The sequence below is a fragment of the Mirounga angustirostris genome, unplaced genomic scaffold, assembly GCF_029215605.1.
Source record: "Mirounga angustirostris isolate CCGP_5_RB_7025 unplaced genomic scaffold, mMirAng1.0.hap1 SCAF_1, whole genome shotgun sequence".
NCBI classification, from domain to species: Eukaryota; Metazoa; Chordata; class Mammalia; order Carnivora; family Phocidae; genus Mirounga; species Mirounga angustirostris.
The window spans coordinates 209,994,021-210,012,150 of NW_026991709.1; the positions used below are offsets into that span (position 1 = coordinate 209,994,021).

General features: G+C 53.9%; 3 protein-coding genes and 1 long non-coding RNA gene across 19 annotated transcripts; 3 read left to right on the plus strand and 1 right to left on the minus strand.

The window, feature by feature from the left end:
• Positions 1 to 1,972: 1,972 nt before the first annotated feature.
• On the minus strand, positions 1,973 to 16,625 carry LOC123834145 (uncharacterized). 12 transcript variants are annotated; one of them, XR_010405442.1, is made up of 8 exons: positions 16,082 to 16,625; positions 9,662 to 9,758; positions 7,891 to 7,975; positions 7,397 to 7,459; positions 7,068 to 7,142; positions 5,700 to 6,802; positions 5,403 to 5,517; positions 1,974 to 5,113 (listed from the first exon to the last, which is right to left on the minus strand). It is a non-coding gene; the product is annotated as an uncharacterized LOC123834145 (long non-coding RNA). The 12 variants fall into 12 exon arrangements; XR_010405444.1 differs by lacking the exon at positions 7,891 to 7,975 and having other exon boundaries at positions 1,973 to 5,113; XR_010405441.1 differs by having other exon boundaries at positions 1,975 to 5,113; positions 7,891 to 9,758.
• Positions 5,773 to 6,827, plus strand: RETN (resistin). Its single transcript, XM_064571889.1, has 3 exons — positions 5,773 to 5,894; positions 6,268 to 6,345; positions 6,609 to 6,827. Exons 1-3 carry the CDS (start codon positions 5,777 to 5,779, stop codon positions 6,743 to 6,745), a joined length of 333 nt encoding a protein of 110 aa, XP_064427959.1. The 5' UTR covers positions 5,773 to 5,776; the 3' UTR covers positions 6,746 to 6,827.
• Positions 12,006 to 14,631, plus strand: MCEMP1 (mast cell expressed membrane protein 1). The gene is made up of 6 exons (XM_064571883.1): positions 12,006 to 12,099; positions 12,417 to 12,557; positions 13,104 to 13,232; positions 13,609 to 13,743; positions 14,032 to 14,097; positions 14,203 to 14,631. Coding segments are annotated over exons 1-6 (549 nt in total). The 5' UTR covers positions 12,006 to 12,023; the 3' UTR covers positions 14,205 to 14,631.
• Positions 15,572 to 17,705, plus strand: TRAPPC5 (trafficking protein particle complex subunit 5). Of its 5 annotated transcripts, XM_054504954.2 has the most exons (3): positions 15,623 to 15,742; positions 16,633 to 16,805; positions 17,082 to 17,705. In XM_054504954.2, exon 3 carries the CDS (start codon positions 17,094 to 17,096, stop codon positions 17,658 to 17,660), a length of 567 nt encoding a protein of 188 aa, XP_054360929.1. In that variant the 5' UTR covers positions 15,623 to 15,742; positions 16,633 to 16,805; positions 17,082 to 17,093; the 3' UTR covers positions 17,661 to 17,705. The 5 variants fall into 5 exon arrangements, with proteins under 5 accessions (XP_045719079.1, XP_045719082.1, XP_054360929.1 ...); XM_045863123.3 differs by lacking the exon at positions 16,633 to 16,805 and having other exon boundaries at positions 15,572 to 15,626; XM_045863126.3 differs by lacking the exon at positions 16,633 to 16,805 and having other exon boundaries at positions 15,595 to 15,742.
• Positions 17,706 to 18,130: the final 425 nt, after the last annotated feature.

Below are 18,130 nucleotides of genomic sequence, written 5' to 3' on the forward strand. Positions count from 1 at the left end.
ACTTTGGCATTGGACAAATCTGGGTGAAATCTCCCCTTTGAGAGTGAGCCAACCACACCCAGTCTCAGTTTTCCCATCTGTAAAACAGCACCCAGCCATTTGGGGAATTGGGGAGATGGTGCTGGGAGAGCGCTGGGGCCTGTGGTGGAGGCCAGGGTGTGGGGGAGGCTCAGTTTTACCCCAGGAAGCCAGATTCCACCCTCCATTATCCCCTTTTATTCACAGTTCCTCAGTTGGTGGGGAGGGTGCAGGGTACTTCATACCCGCCCCCCCCATTTCTTGATTATTTCCTGTGAGTAGGATTACCCAGGAACATTTCTTTTATAAACTTCTGTATTCTTTGAATTCCTTTTTAAATAGGAACACTTAAAAACTTTTTATTTATTTATTTGAGAGAGAGAGACAGAGCTAGCCAGAGAGAGCACGAGTGGGGAGGAGAGGGAGAAGCAGGCTACCCGCTGAGCAGATGCAGGGCTCGATCCCAGGACCCTAGGACTACAACCTGGGCCGAAGGCAGATGCTTAACCGACTGAGCCACCCAGGCGCTCTAAAATGTCCCTGGGGCACCTGGATGGCTCAGTCGGTTAAGCATCTGCCTTCAGCTCAGTCTGTGATCCCAGGGTCCTGGGATCGAGGCTGCTTCTCCCTCTGCTCCTCCCCTCCCCCCCCAAATGCTTTCTCTCTCTCAAATAAATAAATGAAATCTTAAAAAAAAAATAGGGACATTTTATTTCTGTCATTTCTTTAACAGAAAAAGAAAAGCTGTAGGAATATTCTCAAAACAATGTTGCTTTTATTTTTTTCCTTTCTTCTTATTTTTTAAAGCTGGTACAGTGCTGTGGTCATCCAGGGAGTGCCCCCCCCACACACACACTTCTTGGGGCTGAAAGGTGCAGATCCTTGAGCCAGACCATCAGGGTTCAAATCCCAGCTCCTCCACCAACTTGCTGTGTGACCCCAGACAAGTCACTTAGCCTCTCTGGGCCTCAGCAACTCCTCTTGTGGATAACAATCATCTCTACCTGACCAGCTGGTGGTCATATGTATAAATTGCTCAACAAACAGTAGATATGATCATCTCAGGGCACCCCAAGGAGCCCCCAAGTGAAAGATATTCTGTAAGGAGTCCAGAGGCCCAAGGAACCCAGGGACATTGAGAGACAAGAGTGGATCTACTGCAAAGGAGAATCTCAGGTGGTTAACACTGGAAATCTCCATGCTCTTTACCACCCAACCCTCAGGCTCTCACTGTTCCTTGCCCCAAGGCACAACCTGGCCCCCACAGGTCTTGCCTGTCGTCTCCCCACCTCTGTAGCTGGTAGCTAGCTGCTCAGGCTCCCCTTCCACCAGGCAGGTCCCCCCCACCCCGGACCCCCCAGGTCAGAAGCGTTTCTAAATGAAGCCAGGCTCACCAGCTCTTGCTTAAGAAAGTGGGCAGGGGGCGCCTGGGTGGCTCAGTCATTAAGCGTCTGCCTTCAGCTCAGGTCATGATCCCAGGGTCCTGGGATCGAGCCCCACATCGGGCTCCCTGCTCCGCGGGAAGCCTGCTTCTCCCTCTCCCACTCGCCCTGCTTGTGTTCCCTCTCCCGCTGTCTCTCTCTCTCTGTTGAAAAATAAATAAAATCTTTAAGAAAGTGGACAGGGTTCCAGGGCTTTTGCTTTTCTTTTCTGTCGTTCATGTGGAAGGAAGCAAGTGATTCTTTCCTGATTCGCCGAGCCCCCTGTCATCTCGTCTGTCAACAGGACGGCAAGTTGTTATCTAGAGAGGCAAGTGACTCTGGTTACTTCTGGAGGTCAATTTCCCAGGCCCTCCTGGTTCATAATAACCCTTCAAGGACAGAAGTACACTTTCAGCTCAGGTCATGATCTCAGGGTCCTGGGATGGAGCCCCATGTCTGGCCCTGTGCTGGGCGTGGAGCCTGCCTAAGATTCTTTCTCTCCCTCTCCCTCTGCCCCTCCCTCCTCCTTGCATGCATGCAGGTGCTCTCTCTCTTTCTCTCTAAAAAACAAAACAAAACAAAAACAAAAAACTAAAAAGACAATACTTGGGAAAAACAAAACATTCATGCAGCATGCAGGCATGTACATTTGTCAAAATACATACAACTGAACACTTTATTTAACGAAAATTATACCTCAATAAAATTGATTGTAAAAGACAGGGACTGCCCTATTGTATGCTTTATTTTTTTATTTTATTTTTAAAAAGATTTTATTTACTTGTTTGAGGGAGAGAGAGATAGCGAGAGAGCACGCACGAGCAGGGAGGAGAGGGAGAAGCAGGCTCCGTGCGAGCAGGGAGCCCGATGCAGGACTCGATCCCAGGACTCCAGGATTACGACCTAGCCAAAGGCAGAGGCTCAGCCAGCTAAGCCACCCAGGTGCTCCCCTATTGTACGTTTTAAAGACCTGGCTCTGAAATTTTATTTGATAGCATTTGATGCAAAATTGAGGCCACCAGACCTCAGTGTCACTGATAGAAATCAGGGGGAATGAAAATATATTTTTTTAAGTTTATTTTTTTTTAGTCATCTCTACACCCAGGGTGGGGCTCGCACTCATGACCCTGAGATCAAGCATGGCATGCTCTTCCGAATGAGCCAGCCAGGCACCCCCAAAATATTTTATTTTCTTCAAAGAGAAAGGAAGGGCATGCAGCCCTTTCCTGCTACTTAACCAAGGGTTTTCAAACTAAGTCCCCAGGGAATCCTAGGGGTTCCACACACGCCCCCTGCTTTTCACCCAACCTGTAGTCAGAGCTGCCCGCTTCTTGCCCCTCAAAAGTTTTTATCTGAAAAGTTCTGAGACTAAAGGTTTGAAGGATCAGAGCTCTTAACAAAATGACTCTTGCTGTGTCCCGAACTACCTTGTATCCAAGCTGTGTCTGGGGGTCTTCAAGGAAGGGAGTCTGCAAAATTTGTTAATGCCAACCAGGCTCTCTGCCTTCCTGCCCACTGGTTTTTTTTCAGTTCCTCAAAGCTGGTGCACGCTGTCCTTCCCCAGGGCCTTGGGACAAGCAGTTCCTTCCACCCAGAATACCGTCCCTGACTGGTTCTCCTGCTTAACTCTTGCTCACCCCCAGCTTCCGCTCAGCCATCTCTTCCTCCATAAAACTTCCCTGGATTCTTCCACCAGGGGCCACATTCTTCTGCCAGAAGTTCTCCCAGAACTCTGTTCCTCTCCTCTGGGGCAGAGATGACTGGTGGAGTGTGAGGCCAACTGAGCTCTCTCTTGGTGTCTGTCTTCCTCCGACAGACAGGGCAAAGTGCGTGAGGGCTGGGGGGTCCCCTTGCTCCCCACTGCATGCACGGTGCATAGCATTCCATCCGGCACATAGTAAGTGCTCAATAAATATTGCCTACACTTTGGCCCTGTGTACACAGTTGTATTTACATAGGGATTTCACACATACATGTCACTTTCACACACGTCACTGAAATAGAGTATGCGCAAAGAAAATGGTGCAGATGGAAGTGTATGCTCGAATTTTCACTAGCTTCCCAATTTCCCTCACTCCCCAGGGAAGTTCCATCCTCATCTCCAACAGCATAGATTAGTTGTGCTTTTTTTTTTTTTTTTTTTTTTGAGAGAGAGAGAGCAGGTGTGTGTGTGTGTGGAGTGGGGAGAGGGGAGGTGCAGAGGGAGAGGGAGAGAGAGAATCCCAAGCAGGCTCCACACCCAGCACAGAGCCAGACACAGGACTCGATCTCAGGGCCCTGAGATCATGACCTGAGGGAAAATCAAGAGTCGGATGCTCGATCAACTGAGGCACCCAGGCACCCTGCCCTGGTCCTTTTTAATAAATGGATTTGTGCGGTATGTTCTTTTCTTTTCTGCGTCTGGATTTTTTTGCTCACAGTCATGTTTTGTGAGAATCATCCAGACTGTTACATGTAGCTGCAATTCATACATTGTGATCTCTCATTCACACTCATTGCTATTGACCAGGAGTGGACAAATTTTTTTTTTTTTCTGTAAAGGGCCAGATGGTAGCCGGGTTCACCTTTGCAGGGCATAGTCTCTGTCACTGACCTGGGAAAGCAACCTCAGACCATCTATAAAAAAGTAGGCATGGCTATGCTCTAAGAACACTTTATTTATGGGCACTGGGATTTCAATTTCATGTACTTTTCATATGTCAAAATTTTTTTTCCAATGATTTAAAAATGTACAAACTTTTTGGCAGCTCCTCGAAAAGTTAAGCACAGAATTGTCATATGATCCAACAATCCTGCTCCTGGATATATACCCAAGGGAACTGAAAGCAGGGACTCAGAGATGCTCAGAGATGCTCATACATTCCAAGGTTTACAGGGGCATCATTGACAAGAGGTGGAAACAACAAAGCAAGTTGCAACTAACAGATGAATGAATAAACAAAATGTGGTGTGTCCCTACAATGGAATATTTGCCATAAAAAGGAATAAAGTTCTGCCCCATGCCACAACATGGATGAATCTTGCTAAGTGAAAGAAGACAGACACAAAAGGATAAGTATTGTGTGATTCCACTTACTTGAGGTGTGAACAGGCAAAATCATAGAGACAGAAAGTAGATGGTGGGAGCCAGGAGGTCTGGCTAGGGGGGATAGGGAGTTAGTGTTTCGTGGGGACAGTGCTTCAGTTTGGAAAGATGAGAAAGTTCTGGAGATGGTTGGTGGGGATGGTTGCACAACAATGTGAGAGTACTTCATGCCATTGGACCCTACACTTAAAAAATGGCTAAAATGGGGCACCTGGGTGGCTCAGCCAGTTAAGCGTCTGCCTTCGGCTCAGGTCATGATCCCGGGGTTCCGGGATCGAGCCCTTCATCGGGCTCTGCGCTCAGCGGAAAGTCTGCTTCTCCCTCTGCCCCTCCCCACCCCTTGCTATCTCTCTCTGTCCATCCCAAATAAATAAATAAAATCTTTTTAAGAAATGGTTAAAATGATAAGTTTAATGTGAAATGTATTTTGCCACAATTTTAAAAATCCGTTTGTATTAAAAACAAAAACCAAAAAAAACCCCCAAAATGTAAAAACCATTCTTAGCTCATGGGTTGCACAGAAATAGACAGTGGGCCAGATTTGTCCCATGGGCTGCAAGTTTGCCACCGTCTGTTGCAGATTGTTCCACTGAAGGAAAAAAGAAAACATGATTTTATCCATTCTATTGTTGATAGGCATTTGGCTATGAACATGGTATGCAGTTCTCACTGCATATTTATTTATTTTGGGGGTGTTATTTTGTTATGTTCCCCACCCCTGCGTGCAAACTCCTATTTCTTTGCCTGTCCCTGGGACAGGGGCTTCTGGAATCATCCCCCAGGACTACCTCCTGGACCAGTCCCAGCCCGAATGTGAGAAGGGTGGGCTCTTGAATGGGGAAACTGTAGCAGGGAAGGGAGTGGGCAGAGCTTCCTACCTCTGGGCTCCTAGAGTCTGCCCTGGGGGCTTCCTCTTGGTCCCGGATGTGGGAGGGGACGGCCAGGGAGCCAAGACACTCAGCTAAGACAGGAAGCTCCACATCCAGCAGAAGCCTTAAAGAGGGAGATGTGGCAGAGGCATGAAATCAGTGCCCGAGATTTGGCCTGCTGAGTCCGTCCTGAGGGTAAGCAACAGCTGCCCCTGTTCAGCCCAGAACCCCTGCCCGAGGGGGCCTTGGCAAAGCCGGGACGCCAGCCCCGTCCCCCCGGCAGGGACCCAGGATTCCATATCCCACCTGCTCTGGAGGCTTGACCCTCCCCAGATGAGAAGGGACTGACCCGGCTGTTGGTTCCATCTTGCAGCACCTGCCGGATGAAGGCTCTTGCCCTCCTCCTCCTCCCTGTCCTGGGGCAGCTGGTGTGTGGCAAGTCTCTGTGTCCAGTGGATGAAGCCATCAATGAGAAGATCCAGGATGGCACCAGATCCTTAAGTGAGGACCCTCACTTGCAACCTCAGCAGGGGCCTCAGAGGCCCCCTCTAATTCCTGACATGGAGCAGCCATCAATTCAGCCCCAACCAGAACCAAACCTCCACCCCAAACCCAAGCCAACCCCAGCCCCCATCCAGCTCCATCTTTGGCAGAAGCTCCAAATCCTCCTTCCTCCAAAACACCCATCTCAAGACAGAACCTGGGAGGTGATGAGCGTCCCATCTCATGGCTCTCCACCAGGGCCTGGCCCACCTGGGCCTTCCTCAGAAGAGTTTTCTTGACCCCCTGCCTATCTCCAAACCACCAGGGCCAAGGCCACATGAGAACAGGGGCAGCTTGGTCTCACGGCTTCCTTCCCTCCTCCCTCCCGCAGTTCTTGAGACAAGGAGGAACTTTGGCCTGAGCTGCCGGAGCGTCACCTCCAGGGGGGACCTGGCCACCTGCCCCGCAGGTGAGTACCGGAGACCTTTTCCAGGCTCTCGCTTCTGTTCCCAGCACCCAGGAACCCCTCCCCCTAAGTCCAGCCTCTATTTCTTGAGTCAACTTCCCCAGGGTCCTGGTCTGCGGCCCCAGCTCCGGCACAGCTTAGGACACTGGAGTCCAGGCCCCCAGCCGCCCACGCAATCCGGCTCCCATTCATTCCTTGGCTTCCCCCCGGGCCCCCAGGCCGGTAGCCTCCCGCCCGCGTCCAGACTCCCTCCGCTCCGCCCGCAGGCTTCGCCGTCACCGCCTGCACTTGTGGCTCCGCCTGTGGCTCGTGGGACGTGCGCGCCGAGGCCACATGCCACTGCCAGTGCGCGGCCATGGACTGGACCGGAGCTCGCTGCTGCCGCCTGCAGAGCACCGCCTGAGGTCCCCGGCGTCGCGGTGCGGGCTGGGGGGCGTGGCCAGGCCTCGGAGGGGCGGGGCTGGAAATAAACCCTGAGAAGGTGAGGGTCTGGGCGCGGCGCTGTCTTTTGTGGGGGGTGGGGGACTGAGCTGGCGTCTCCGAAAGAGCCGGGCACGCAGACGCTGGAGGGAGGCGGTGGCCGGGGCCGCCCGTGACTTTCCTCTGCCCATCCCTCTCCTCCCACGTTGTGCCTCCCCCCCCCATCTCCGAGAACAAGGCCTCTACTTCCTCTGAGGACCCTCACACGCAAGGATCATGACCTCCTTCAGGAGGGGAAGTGTTACCTTTAAGGCCACCTTGACGGTCACCCTCGGGTCTCTGGCCTTCCAGGAAATCGCTGGGTCATTCTGCCCCAGCCCCTACAATGAGGCTTCATTCGGGGTCTGGGTCTGGATAGGACAGGGACCCCCGGCCCCCTCACTCTACATACACTTCAGGGCCCCAAGCCTCCAGAAGCCCCAGGGTCAAGGTGGACCCCTGGGTCATCTCTCAGCCCAGAGCCCTGAGCCGAGATCCCTCACTCCCCAACCTCATGGAGCTGCCAGCAGGGCACAGGCAAAGCTGGGTCGTGGACAGGAAGGAATCTTCACAGAAGCAAGCTGAGAACCCTTACCTGAGGCCACGAACCGCAAGTTCACGTTTTCACACGTGCAGTGCAGTTTCGAGTAGTTACAACCTGCAATACACAGAGGCACACACGCCCTCACGGACACTTGAATATGAAAACGCAGGGCAGGGTACTTGTTCGCCCTTTGGTGTATTCCTGGCGCTCAGAAGAGAGCATGCCACATAGTAGATGCTCAGGAAATGTCTGCTGAATAAATAACCACATACACACGTGGATACACCATCCAGGTGCACACACACACTACATGTACAGTTACTGTGGTCACACAGGGACACACCATGGCCACAGACACATACATGGGCACAAGAAAGCACCACTGAAACACACAGGCATGGCCATGGAAGGAGGAACATAGACACACAGACGTGTAAACCCTGGACAGAGTCTCTTGCTTCTGACCTCGAGTCCCCATCCCCGCCTGGAAGACATCGGTCCCTGTCTGAATTCTGACCTGAAGACGAGTCACCTGCAACACTTACACAGCTTCCTGGGAGGCACAGATCCAGGTGATTCAGGGTCCAGTTCCCTGGGAATCCTAACCCAGGGGTCTTAAAAATCCAGCCCCTGCCAGATGCAGACACAGATTTCAGAACACTTGGTGCCCAGTCTTGAAAGGGACCCCAGACTCAAATGTCCCAGCCCCCACGAGCACACTGGAGAACAGGTGATGGGGTGGGATCCTGGTTTTCAAGATGTTTTGGACTCTCCCGGAGGGAGGCAGTGGCGGGGCGGGGGGCACCCGTGACTTTCTTCTGCCCATTCCTCTCCTCCCATGTTGTGCCCCCATCTCTGCCACCCATCCTCTATGACGGCAGAGCCCCCTGTCTGATTCCGGTAGCCATGAGCTGAGATCACAAACTCTCCTCTTGCCCCTGGAGCCCACCCATACCCCAATCCAGAGATTCCCCTCCTAATTCCTCCCTCCTAACCCCACGTGGGTTGGAGGTGGGACCCCATGGGGTTGAGGTGGGACCACTGAGTCAGAAGTGTGTTGAGGAGCAGAGAGGGTGGGTCTAGAACCTTGCCTGTCCCACCCCCTCACTGATGTCCCCAGACTGATTGGAATGCCTGTGTATCTCCAAGTCCCACTCAATTGTCCCCCTATGTCTGGACCCCAAGAAGGTCCTCTTCAGAGTCCTCAATTCCAGCACAGTCATTCTCCTGTCCCAGAGTGCAGACTTGGATAGGCAAGCCCCCTTCTCAAGCCTCCATTTTCTCACTTGCCAACCGCCCAGCCCTCCTGAGGTAGCCAAGAGTCTTCCAGTTGCAAGTGTCGCAAACCCTACTGCAAGTAACTTGAGCAAAAGTAAAAGGAAGTTTCTGGGGGCGCCTGGTTGGCTCAGTCAGTCGGGCATGCAACTCATGATCTCGGGGTGTGAGTTTGAGCCCCATGTTGGGTGTAGAGATGACTTAAAAATAAAATCTTTTAAAAAGAAAAAAAAAAAAGAGGAAGTTTCTGGATATGTAACTGAGAAGCCCAGGGTTAAAGATTGACTTATTTATTTTAGAGAGAGTGCAGACGGGGGTGGGGGGGTGGGGGGGGAGGCGCAGAGGGGGCAGAGGGAGAGGAAGAGAGAGTCTGCACTCAGCACAGAGCCTGATGCAGGGCTCGATCTCACAACTCTGAGATCACGGACCTGAGTCGAAACCAAGAGTCGGACTCTTAACGGACTATACCGAGAGGCCCAGGGTTAGAATGACAGATTCAGGTTCGGGTGGATCTAGCCCTCAAATGATGTCTCCAGGATCCGACTCCCTCTCAGGTCTGCTTTCCTATGCTGGCTTCTCTCTCAAGCAGGTTCTCCCCCATCACAGCTCCAAGCTAACATTTTCCCAGTCTGAGAGCCCCAGTGGAGAGAAAAAAAAAAGAGGAAATGCCTTTTTTCCTGGTTAATGCCCCAAAAGTCGCAGTCCTGAGTTTCATTGGCTGAATCTGGCTCATGTGCCCACCCCTGTGCCAAATCTTAGACTCTGATTGGGTGGGCCTGGATCATGTACCCACTCTAAACCAATCATGGGTTTATGGTTAGCTGTCCTAGAGACGCATATTCTTTCTTAAAAGAGAATTGAGACTGTTACCCTAAGACATGACCTGGTCGAGAAGCCTCACAGAGCCCTCTTGAGCCACTGTGATTGCTCATGGGCCTCCAGTTTCACAACTGCTATTTTGTCCAGAGGGCTGGATGGAGCCTGGTCTTCGCTTCAACCGACCTACAGAAATGTGCAGTGCTGTGGCCCCACCCCCTGCACCTGTCCATCACAGCAGAGCCAGCTGCCCATTGGTCCGTCTCCTCTGTGACGGTTACATCAGGGGAGGGTCGAATCTCTCTCAATTGCGGACTTCTTTCTAAAATCAGAGAGGAGTTGGCATGAAAACACTGTTAAAGCAGTCATCCTTGAGCAGACAAGGTCGGCAATAGTTTAGAAAACAGAGCATTATTCTCATCAAACCTTGGGGGACCATTCCAAAGTTATCTCAAATTTAATCACATATTTAAAAGCTAAAACATAGAAAGTCTTTTTAAAGGGCGCCTGGGTGGCTCAGTCAGTTAAGTGTCTGCCTTCAGCTCAGGTCATGATCCCAGGGTCCTGGGATCCAGCCTGGCAGGGGATCCCCACTGAGCAGGGACCCTGCTTCTTCTCCCTCTGCCACTTCCCCCCGCCCCACCATCGTCTCTCACTTATGCTCTATCTCTCTGTCAAATAAATAAATAAAATCTTTTTTAAAAAGTCTTTTTAATTATCTTTTACTTACTTTTCCAAAGGGAGAGAACCATAATGGTCTAGACCAGCGCTGTCCAATATGACAGCCACCAAACACTTGAAATGTCCCGTGAGTGTAAATCACGTTTGATTTTTGAAGATTTAGTACCAAAAAAAAGTAATATATCTCAATTTTTTAGTATCATCTACATGCTGAAGTGATAATTTTGAGGGTATATTATGTTAAATAAGATGCATTATTAAAATTAATTTAGCCTGAAAAAAGAATGTGCGATGGAACATCATTCGACCTGAAAAACGAAGGACATTCTGACACAAGCTACAACATGGGTGAACCTTGAGGACGTTATTATTATTTTTTTAAGATTTTATTTATTTATTTGAGAGAGAGAGAATGAGAGACAGAGAGCATGAGAGGGGGTAGGGTCAGAGGGAGAAGCAGGCTCCCCGCTGAGCGGGGAGCCCGATGCTGGACTCGATCCTGGGACTCCAGGATCATGACCTGAGCCGAAGGCAGTCGTTTAACCAACTGAGCCACCCAGGCGCCCCTTGAGGACTTTATGTTAAGTGAAATAAGCCAGTCATGGAAGTCCCTTTACATGAGGTCCCTAGAGTGTCAAGTTCACAGAGACAAAAAGAACGGTGCTTGCCAGGGGCTGGGGGCAGGTGGAAATGGGGGATTGGTGCTTAATGGGTATAAAGTTTTAGTTTTGCAAGATGAAAAAAAAATTAATTTAGCCTGTCTCTTTTTGTCTTTTGAACGTGGTTGCTAGAAATTTTTAAATTAAAGATGTGGTTTACATTATATTTCTACCAGAAGGCACTGTTCTAAACTTAAAGAGAGAATTCCCTACAAACTGTCTCGTTTTTATCTCCAGTTTTCAAGGTCACAGACACAAAGAGAGCTTGAAGACATCTAGACAAAGAGCAGACATGTGAATGCATGAATATGGATATTTCTCTGGGGCAAACACGTGTAGAAGCCTGCCAACGGGCAAGCCATGTGAATATGTGAGCAGATGTATCACGGTTTCCGGGAGTGTGCATGAGTGTGGGTAGGTGAGCAGATGCGTGGGTGAGAGTGAGTGTTTCCAAGTGTTTCTCTGTCTGGGGACCCAGGGAGAGGGGACACGATGTCCAGCGTTAGGTCAAGGCGTGCATCTGGTTCTGTCTCAGATATGGGTGGAGCTCAAGTGGTTGGTCCCCTTGCCTCACATCCGTTCCTTTCCTCCACGGGGCCTTGAAGAAGTAGAATTTCTTGGGGTGGAGCTGAGGGGTAGGACTGGGGCAGGGGGTAGGACGATGTGGGAGACCTAGGAATCCTGCCTCCAAGCCCAGATACCTCAAACCTAAAGGGTGGGACTCCCAGGGGCCTAGATTCTCTCCTGAGAGGGGCAGGGGACAATGTTTATTTGGGTAGACACATACATAGCTTGTGTCCTTTTGTGTCCGTTTGTGACCATCCTTTAGAGTTTTTAAAATTTAATTATATTGAGTATAACTGACTTATAACATTGTGTAGGTTTGAGGTATACAGGTGTCGATTGGATACATTTGTATATTGCAACATGATGACCACCATAGCATTAGCTAACATTTCTGTTGCTGGTTCCTGATCATGCTGTTTCCTGTCTCTGGGTCTATGGGCTTCTCTGCTTGGCCCTCCATGAGACCTCTGGTCTCCTAAGACCCTCTTGATCGGGGGGGGGGGGGCGGTGAGGATGCCCCAGGGCTGGAGGGTCCTGGGTCACTGAAAAGAGGAGACTGACCTCTCCTCCCCCTACCCCCAACCCAGAGATTTCCTCATTGGCCATGACACCTTCCGGTGGGTGGGGATGTGTGTGGGCAAACTGGCAGACTGGGAACCATGGAGTCTGAGGAAATCTACATGAAGCAGGAGGTCAAGATGCAGGCAGCAGCAGCCTTCAAAGACAAGAAACAGAGGGCCCCAGCCAATAAGGAAGGTTAGGCACCTCAGGGTGGGGAGGGGAGAGGTCAGGTGGGAGATCGGGATGGGAGAGATAAGGGGCTGAAAGTGGGGTCACAGGGCTCCTTCCCCTACCCCAAAATGTACGTGTGCATGTGTATCCCCCAAACGATCATGCACGCCCTCTCCACCTAACCAAGAAGCAGATCTTGTTTTCCCCATTCCTTATCTTTTATCCCCAGAAATTTGTTGTGTGCTGGGTTTTGGTGAGCCAAGATCTCTGAGCCCCCTTCCTACCCCCACCCCCGCCCCAGAGCTCCAGGCAGGTTTCCACTCTCACTGACCCACCCACAGGTGCAGATAACCCTGACTATGAGAATATCACCTTGACCTTCAAAAACCAGGACAAGCTGAAGGGCAGCCGTTCACCCCTCAAGAATCAGGGCAAGCAGCCATCTGCCAGCGCACACTGCACAGCCTTGGGAGGGGCCCATGGTAGGGCATCATGGGAACCAGGAGCACCATGTGGAGGTCGGGGTCAGTGGTGTGGGGCGTGGTGTCATCAGGGCTTGTGTGTTACAGTCGGTGGGGGGGGTAGTTTCACAGGTGGGGATGATGATGTCGGTGGTGCTGGTGTTGGTGGAAGTGTTGGTGAAAGTTTGGGTGATGGTGATGGTGGAGAGGTGACCATGTAGTGGATCAGGAAGGAACCACCTAGACAGCGCCGATGACGGTGCTGATGAGACCTGTTGCTGGGGACAGTGCTGACAATGGTAGGCACTGATGTTGATGGGTGTTGGTGACAGCTACTGTTGACATTGTGAGTGCTGGCAAAGGGGATGGTAAGGGCAGCATGATGATGACAGCATGAGGGACAACTGCTGGTGGCTCTGGTCAGTGGGCATGTTGGTGGTCACAGTGGCTATGGAATTGGGAAGAGCAGGTGCAGGTGACAGAGTTTCTGATGATGTTAGAGTCAGTGCTGATGGTTTGGGTGGTGGTGTTGGGCCCTGGAGGTCACCTGTCTTGCCTCTACCCCAGCCCCAACCCTGTCTAGGCCACCCTCAGAATCTGCCCAGGTTCCCCGTAGTCTGCACAGAGCCCTCATGATCCTGTACATCCTCCTTGCCCTGTCCTGCATCATCCTCATGGCCTTGGTCTTGGTAAAGAGTGAGTAGGGTTTTTCATTTCAGGGTTTTTGTTGTTGTTGTTGTTTTTGTTTTTTGTTTTTTTGGTGGGGGCTGGGGCAGTGTGGAGGGGGACCTCAGGAGGTGCGTAGCCCAGTGTTTCCACCCTGTCTCCCTTCTCCCTCATTCCTCTCCCTTCCCCCACCCTTGTTCCCAGGCCTACAGAACTGGGGGCACCTCAAGGCTTTTCCTGCCTCCTCCGCCCCTCCTCTTGAACAGATTCTGAGATGTCCCAGGAGTTGCTGGTCTTGAAAAGGGAGCTCTGGAACAGTGAGGGTGGGACCTGGGGGAGGCCCAAGGGGTCGGGGTGCGGGTAAGGAGAGCAGCAGTGATACGGACATGCCCACTTCATGCCTCAGTCTCCGAATCGGTGCGGGAGTGTCAGAATAAGAATCAGGGCTGGAGCTCCGTCTGGCAGCTCATCATGGAGAACATTAACGTGGTCAAGAGAGATGTCCAGTCCGAGAGTGAAAAAATGAAGACATTATTAACAGGTGCCGTTGCAGACCTTCACTGGGTGGGATTCATCTCATGCTGGGTGCTGGGAATTGGGGGGAGGGGACAGCAGGGGTCCCATTCTCCCAGCACACAGGGGGGTTTAGAGGCATGATGGATGTCACCCTCTGAGTCACTCAGGGGATATTTAAATGCCGCTGGGAACACCAAGTACACAGGCTCCGCAGCACCCCAGACTGGGGGTTGTGCAGGGAGGAGGCTTCCAATAAACATGGGGGCCTTGTGTGAGACCCCACACCAGATTTCTCCTGTCCTCCTGCCCCCAGACATGAACCAAATCAAGAACAAGTTACAGGAAATCTCCAAGGCACTGGAGACGAAGCCAAGCTCATGTAAGTTGGGACTGGGGAGGTGGATGAGGTGGGAGCCACAGACGTGGCCCCAGTTTCCCTCCTGGGGGACGGATCTGCCTGACCTTGGGTCTCCATCCTGCCCAGAAACCTCAACAAATGAGAAGACATCGAAGACCCAGCTGCACCTCCCAGTGAAGCTGGCCACATGTGTGATCATGGTGTGTTGTGAGCATAATGCATGACACAGTGGTTGGCTGTGTCAGCAAGGACCCCAAAAGTGTGTCAGTGTGAGTGTGGGTGTGGGCAACAAGGGTAGCACTGTGAGCACGTGTGAGTATCCGCGGTACGTTGTGTATAAGTGTGTCACGGCGGCGCTGTGCGTGGGGCACCCCGCATATCACTATAATTGTGGGTGTTGCAGTGTGTGCCCTGTGCCGATGTGAGTGTGACTGATTATGCAACCGAGGGGGGTTCGGAGCATGTACCCATGTATGTTCCTTTGTTTCTGCACTCACAGTTTGCGATTTGTGACGATAAAGGCCTATGCAAAAGAATGTGGCTTTTAGATCTCATACTGGGAGCACCTGGGGGGCTCTGGGGACCTGGTGGGGGAGGGTCTGGCAAATGTTGGGGGATGGGGAAAGGCACACAGTGAGCCCGTGGACATGATACCAGGAGCCCTGGGACACGAGGTTGTGTGGGAATGAATGCCCCGAGTTGGTCTTTGGGTGTCCATGAACGTGTACCCAGGGAGTAACCCAGTCTCCGTGCCCAAGAGTGTGTGCCTGAGATGGACGGTGTCTCCCTGTGTGCAGGTGGGCCCACAGATATGTCTGAGCCCTTAAGCAGGTACCCACGGGCGTAACTGTGTTCCTGAGTGTATATACCCACTGAGCGTGCGGCCGTGAGTGCACATGCCCCTAAGTGCCCTAGGCCCCTGGTTCATGGATGCATGTCCCCCACCCCCTTTTTTTTTTTGAAGATTTTATTTATTTTTTGACAGAGAGAGAGACAGTGAGAGAGGAAACACAAGCAGGGAGAGTGGGAGAGGGAGAAGCAGGCTTCCCACGGAGCAGGGAGCCCGATGCGGGGCTCGATCCCAGGACTCTGGGATCATGACCTGAGCTAAAGGCAGACGCTTAACGACTGAGCCACCCAGGCGCCCCAGATGCATGTCCCTTAAGAACATGTACCTGAGTAAATGCACGTGTCCCTAAGACAAGAGAATGTGTGTTTAAGGCACAAGTGTGCCTCTAGGACAAACAGACATGTGTGCCCCTCAGACAGACACGTGGGCCCATCGTCAAATGTGTGCCCCCAACCGGTGACCATCCGCGCTACCGTTGGTCTGAGAGCGAGCCAACCCAAGCGAGCCCGGCCCCCGGCCCCAGGGCCACACCCCTCTTTCGGGCTCCCGGGACACGCGCGCCCCCTGGCGGCCGCTCTCTGGAATCTCCGCCAGCGCGCGCGCCCCGCCCACGAGCCCGCCCCGCCGCAGCGCCTGCGCACTCAGGACCTTTTACGGCGCCGTAAAGCAACTCGGCCAAACGGACGGCCGTAGTACGCTGGTGAGACCCCACCCGCCCGCAACCCCTGTCCGCGCCGGGTCTTGCCCGCTCCGGGACCCCCAGCCTCCCGCGCGCCTGGGGATCCTGGGCTGCGGTCTCGGCGTCCGCGATCCCGGGTCCGTCCGCTTCGGCCCACGCAAAGGGCCCGTGAGGAGGGTGGGTCCCTCCCGGGTGGGTCCCTCCCCGGCCCCTCTGTCGGGTCCGCGCTGGCTCGGGGGTCTCGGGGCTCCGGCCTTTCCGCGGCTTAGGTTACTGGCTCCCATCGCAGCCCGGTGTGTGGGGGGGGGCAACACTCCCCCTCCCATCTCGCGCGCTGGGCCCTCCCGGTGTAGACGGATGCGCACCTGGGCGGCGTCTTGGAGCCCCTGGACTCCCCCCGGCGCTGGTCTTCCCATTCCCCACGCAGATCTCGTTGGGGGCAGTCCCAGCATCCCCAGACCCCTCCGGCCTCTTACCCCTTCCTGCTCAGTGGGAACGGGGTTCTCAGCTCCTCCCGACTCCACCCTTGGCAGCGGCTTCACACAAGAGTGGGCGAGGGTCGGCGGGGGGGAAGGGAGGGGCACTCCCATCCGCTCCTTCCCACCCTCGCCGCAGGTCCGCGTCGTGGCGGTCTCAGTGCTTGGTGCACTAGGATGGGAGGATCACAGCGCCCCTCCTGGCTCCCCCAAACCCCGGGTCTCACAGTCCGCCTCCTCCACCTTATCTCCCACTGTCCCGCTACCTTTCTGGAGGGCACGGAGGTGGAGGGGTTCCCAACGCCTTCTCTGCGGCCGCCTCCAGTATTCCTTACAAACGAAGGCCCATCCGCATCTTCAAGGCGGCATGCTTCGTGCATGCCAGATGGGCGCTGTCAGAGCCCTTTCCTCCTGGCTTGTCCCGTGCCTGTCGTCTGTCCGTCCCCCACGCCCCACACCCTCCAGGCTGTTGCTCTTGACACACCCCACTCCCCTCTCTGGTTTCTTTGGCTTTCCGCAGGGGAGAGGCGGACAAATTCTTTTATTTGCAGGAAGTCAGCGCTGTCGCTTCTGGAGGCTTGCGGGGGACAGTGCCCGAGAGACCTCTGACGGCCCCCCCATCCCTGCCCCCTCCCCCACGCAGTAGTTCTCTAGTTGCTCCCACAGGTGGCAGAGGGGGCACGAAGGTGCTTTTCACGTGGGAGCGGTCACCGGCAACTCGAAGGTTGAGATGGTTTCTGGTCCCGCCTTCTGGTCTCCCTCTCGTGTCCTCTAACCCCCCGCCCCCAACCCTCTCCTCGCCAAAGGTGTAAAGTCCCCCTTTCCCTTTACTGGAGGAGGCGCGCTTTACGTGCAGGTGGATGCCCCCTTTCCTTCCTTTCCTTCCTCTCTTCTTTTCCTACATGGGAGGTCAGCAGTGGACGACACAAAACGGGTGGAGGGGGGCAGTGCTCCTCCACGATCTCCGTCCCCTGACACGCGGTTCCTTGTGTCCCCGCAGGGCGGCGGCAGCATGGAGGCGCGCTTCACGCGCGGGAAGTCGGCGCTGCTGGAGCGCGCGCTGGCGCGGCCCCGCACCGAGGTGAGCCTGAGCGCCTTCGCGCTGCTCTTCTCCGAGCTGGTCCAGCACTGCCAGAGCCGGGTCTTCTCGGTGGCCGAGCTGCAGGCGCGCCTGGCCGCCCTGGGCCGCCAGGTGGGCGCGCGCGTTCTCGACGCGCTGGTGGCTCGCGAAAAGGGTGCCCGGCGCGAAACCAAGGTGCTGGGTGCCCTGCTCTTCGTCAAGGGCGCGGTGTGGAAGGCGCTGTTCGGCAAGGAGGCCGACAAGCTGGAGCAGGCCAACGATGACGCCCGCACCTTCTACATCATAGAGCGGGAGCCGCTCATCAACACCTACATCTCTGTGCCCAAGGAGAACAGCACCCTGAACTGCGCCAGCTTCACCGCGGGCATCGTGGAGGCCGTGCTCACACACAGCGGCTTCCCCGCCAAGGTCACGGCGCACTGGCACAAGGGCACCACGCTCATGATCAAGTTTGAGGAGGCGGTCATAGCCCGAGACCGGGCCCTGGAGGGCCGCTGACCCCCGCGGGAGATAAAGAACGCAGAGAGTCGCCCCCTTCCCAAATGTGTCTTGTGTCTTGTGTGGGGGGCCTCACAGATCCACCCGACACCTCGACCCAGGTGCCTGCCTCAGGCTGGTGAGGGAGGCCACGACCCCAGCATGTTTATAATACAGTGGCGAGGTGGGGGTGGGCTGGGTTCCCCCACCCAGGCCGTGCTTACAGATGGGGCTGGGCGGAGGCCAGGGGCAGTGTTGGGGGGGAGTCTGCAGAAGGAGTTGAGGTGTTGGCTGGAGGTGGGAGAATGCTGCTACTCTCTGGAATCACAATTAGAGGTCAGGGTGGAGAGCTGGGGGGGGGGCGGGGGGCGGGGATCAGGCTAAGAGAGCCTCATTTAGACCAGAGGCTGGCTTTTTTCTGTAAAGTCCCAGAAAGTGAGTAGTTTCTGCCTAGCACTCTCTGTCCAGCTACCCTGCGGTGTAGACAGCAG

Bases quoted from the DNA above. Each gene is read 5' to 3' on its own strand.
- RETN (XM_064571889.1), top strand. From the start codon at position 5,777: ATGAAGGCTCTTGCCCTCCTCCTCCTCCCTGTCCTGGGGCAGCTGGTG. The intron at 5,895-6,267 runs GTGAGGACCCTC...TCCCTCCCGCAG, and splicing joins GGATGGCACCAGATCCTTAA to TTCTTGAGACAAGGAGGAAC. The intron at 6,346-6,608 runs GTGAGTACCGGA...CTCCGCCCGCAG, and splicing joins CCTGGCCACCTGCCCCGCAG to GCTTCGCCGTCACCGCCTGC.
- MCEMP1 (XM_064571883.1), top strand. From the start codon at position 12,024: ATGAAGCAGGAGGTCAAGATGCAGGCAGCAGCAGCCTTCAAAGACAAG. The intron at 12,558-13,103 runs GTAGGGCATCAT...CCTCTACCCCAG, and splicing joins AGCCTTGGGAGGGGCCCATG to CCCCAACCCTGTCTAGGCCA. The intron at 13,233-13,608 runs GTGAGTAGGGTT...TTCATGCCTCAG, and splicing joins GGCCTTGGTCTTGGTAAAGA to TCTCCGAATCGGTGCGGGAG.
- TRAPPC5 (XM_045863123.3), top strand. From the start codon at position 17,094: ATGGAGGCGCGCTTCACGCGCGGGAAGTCGGCGCTGCTGGAGCGCGCG.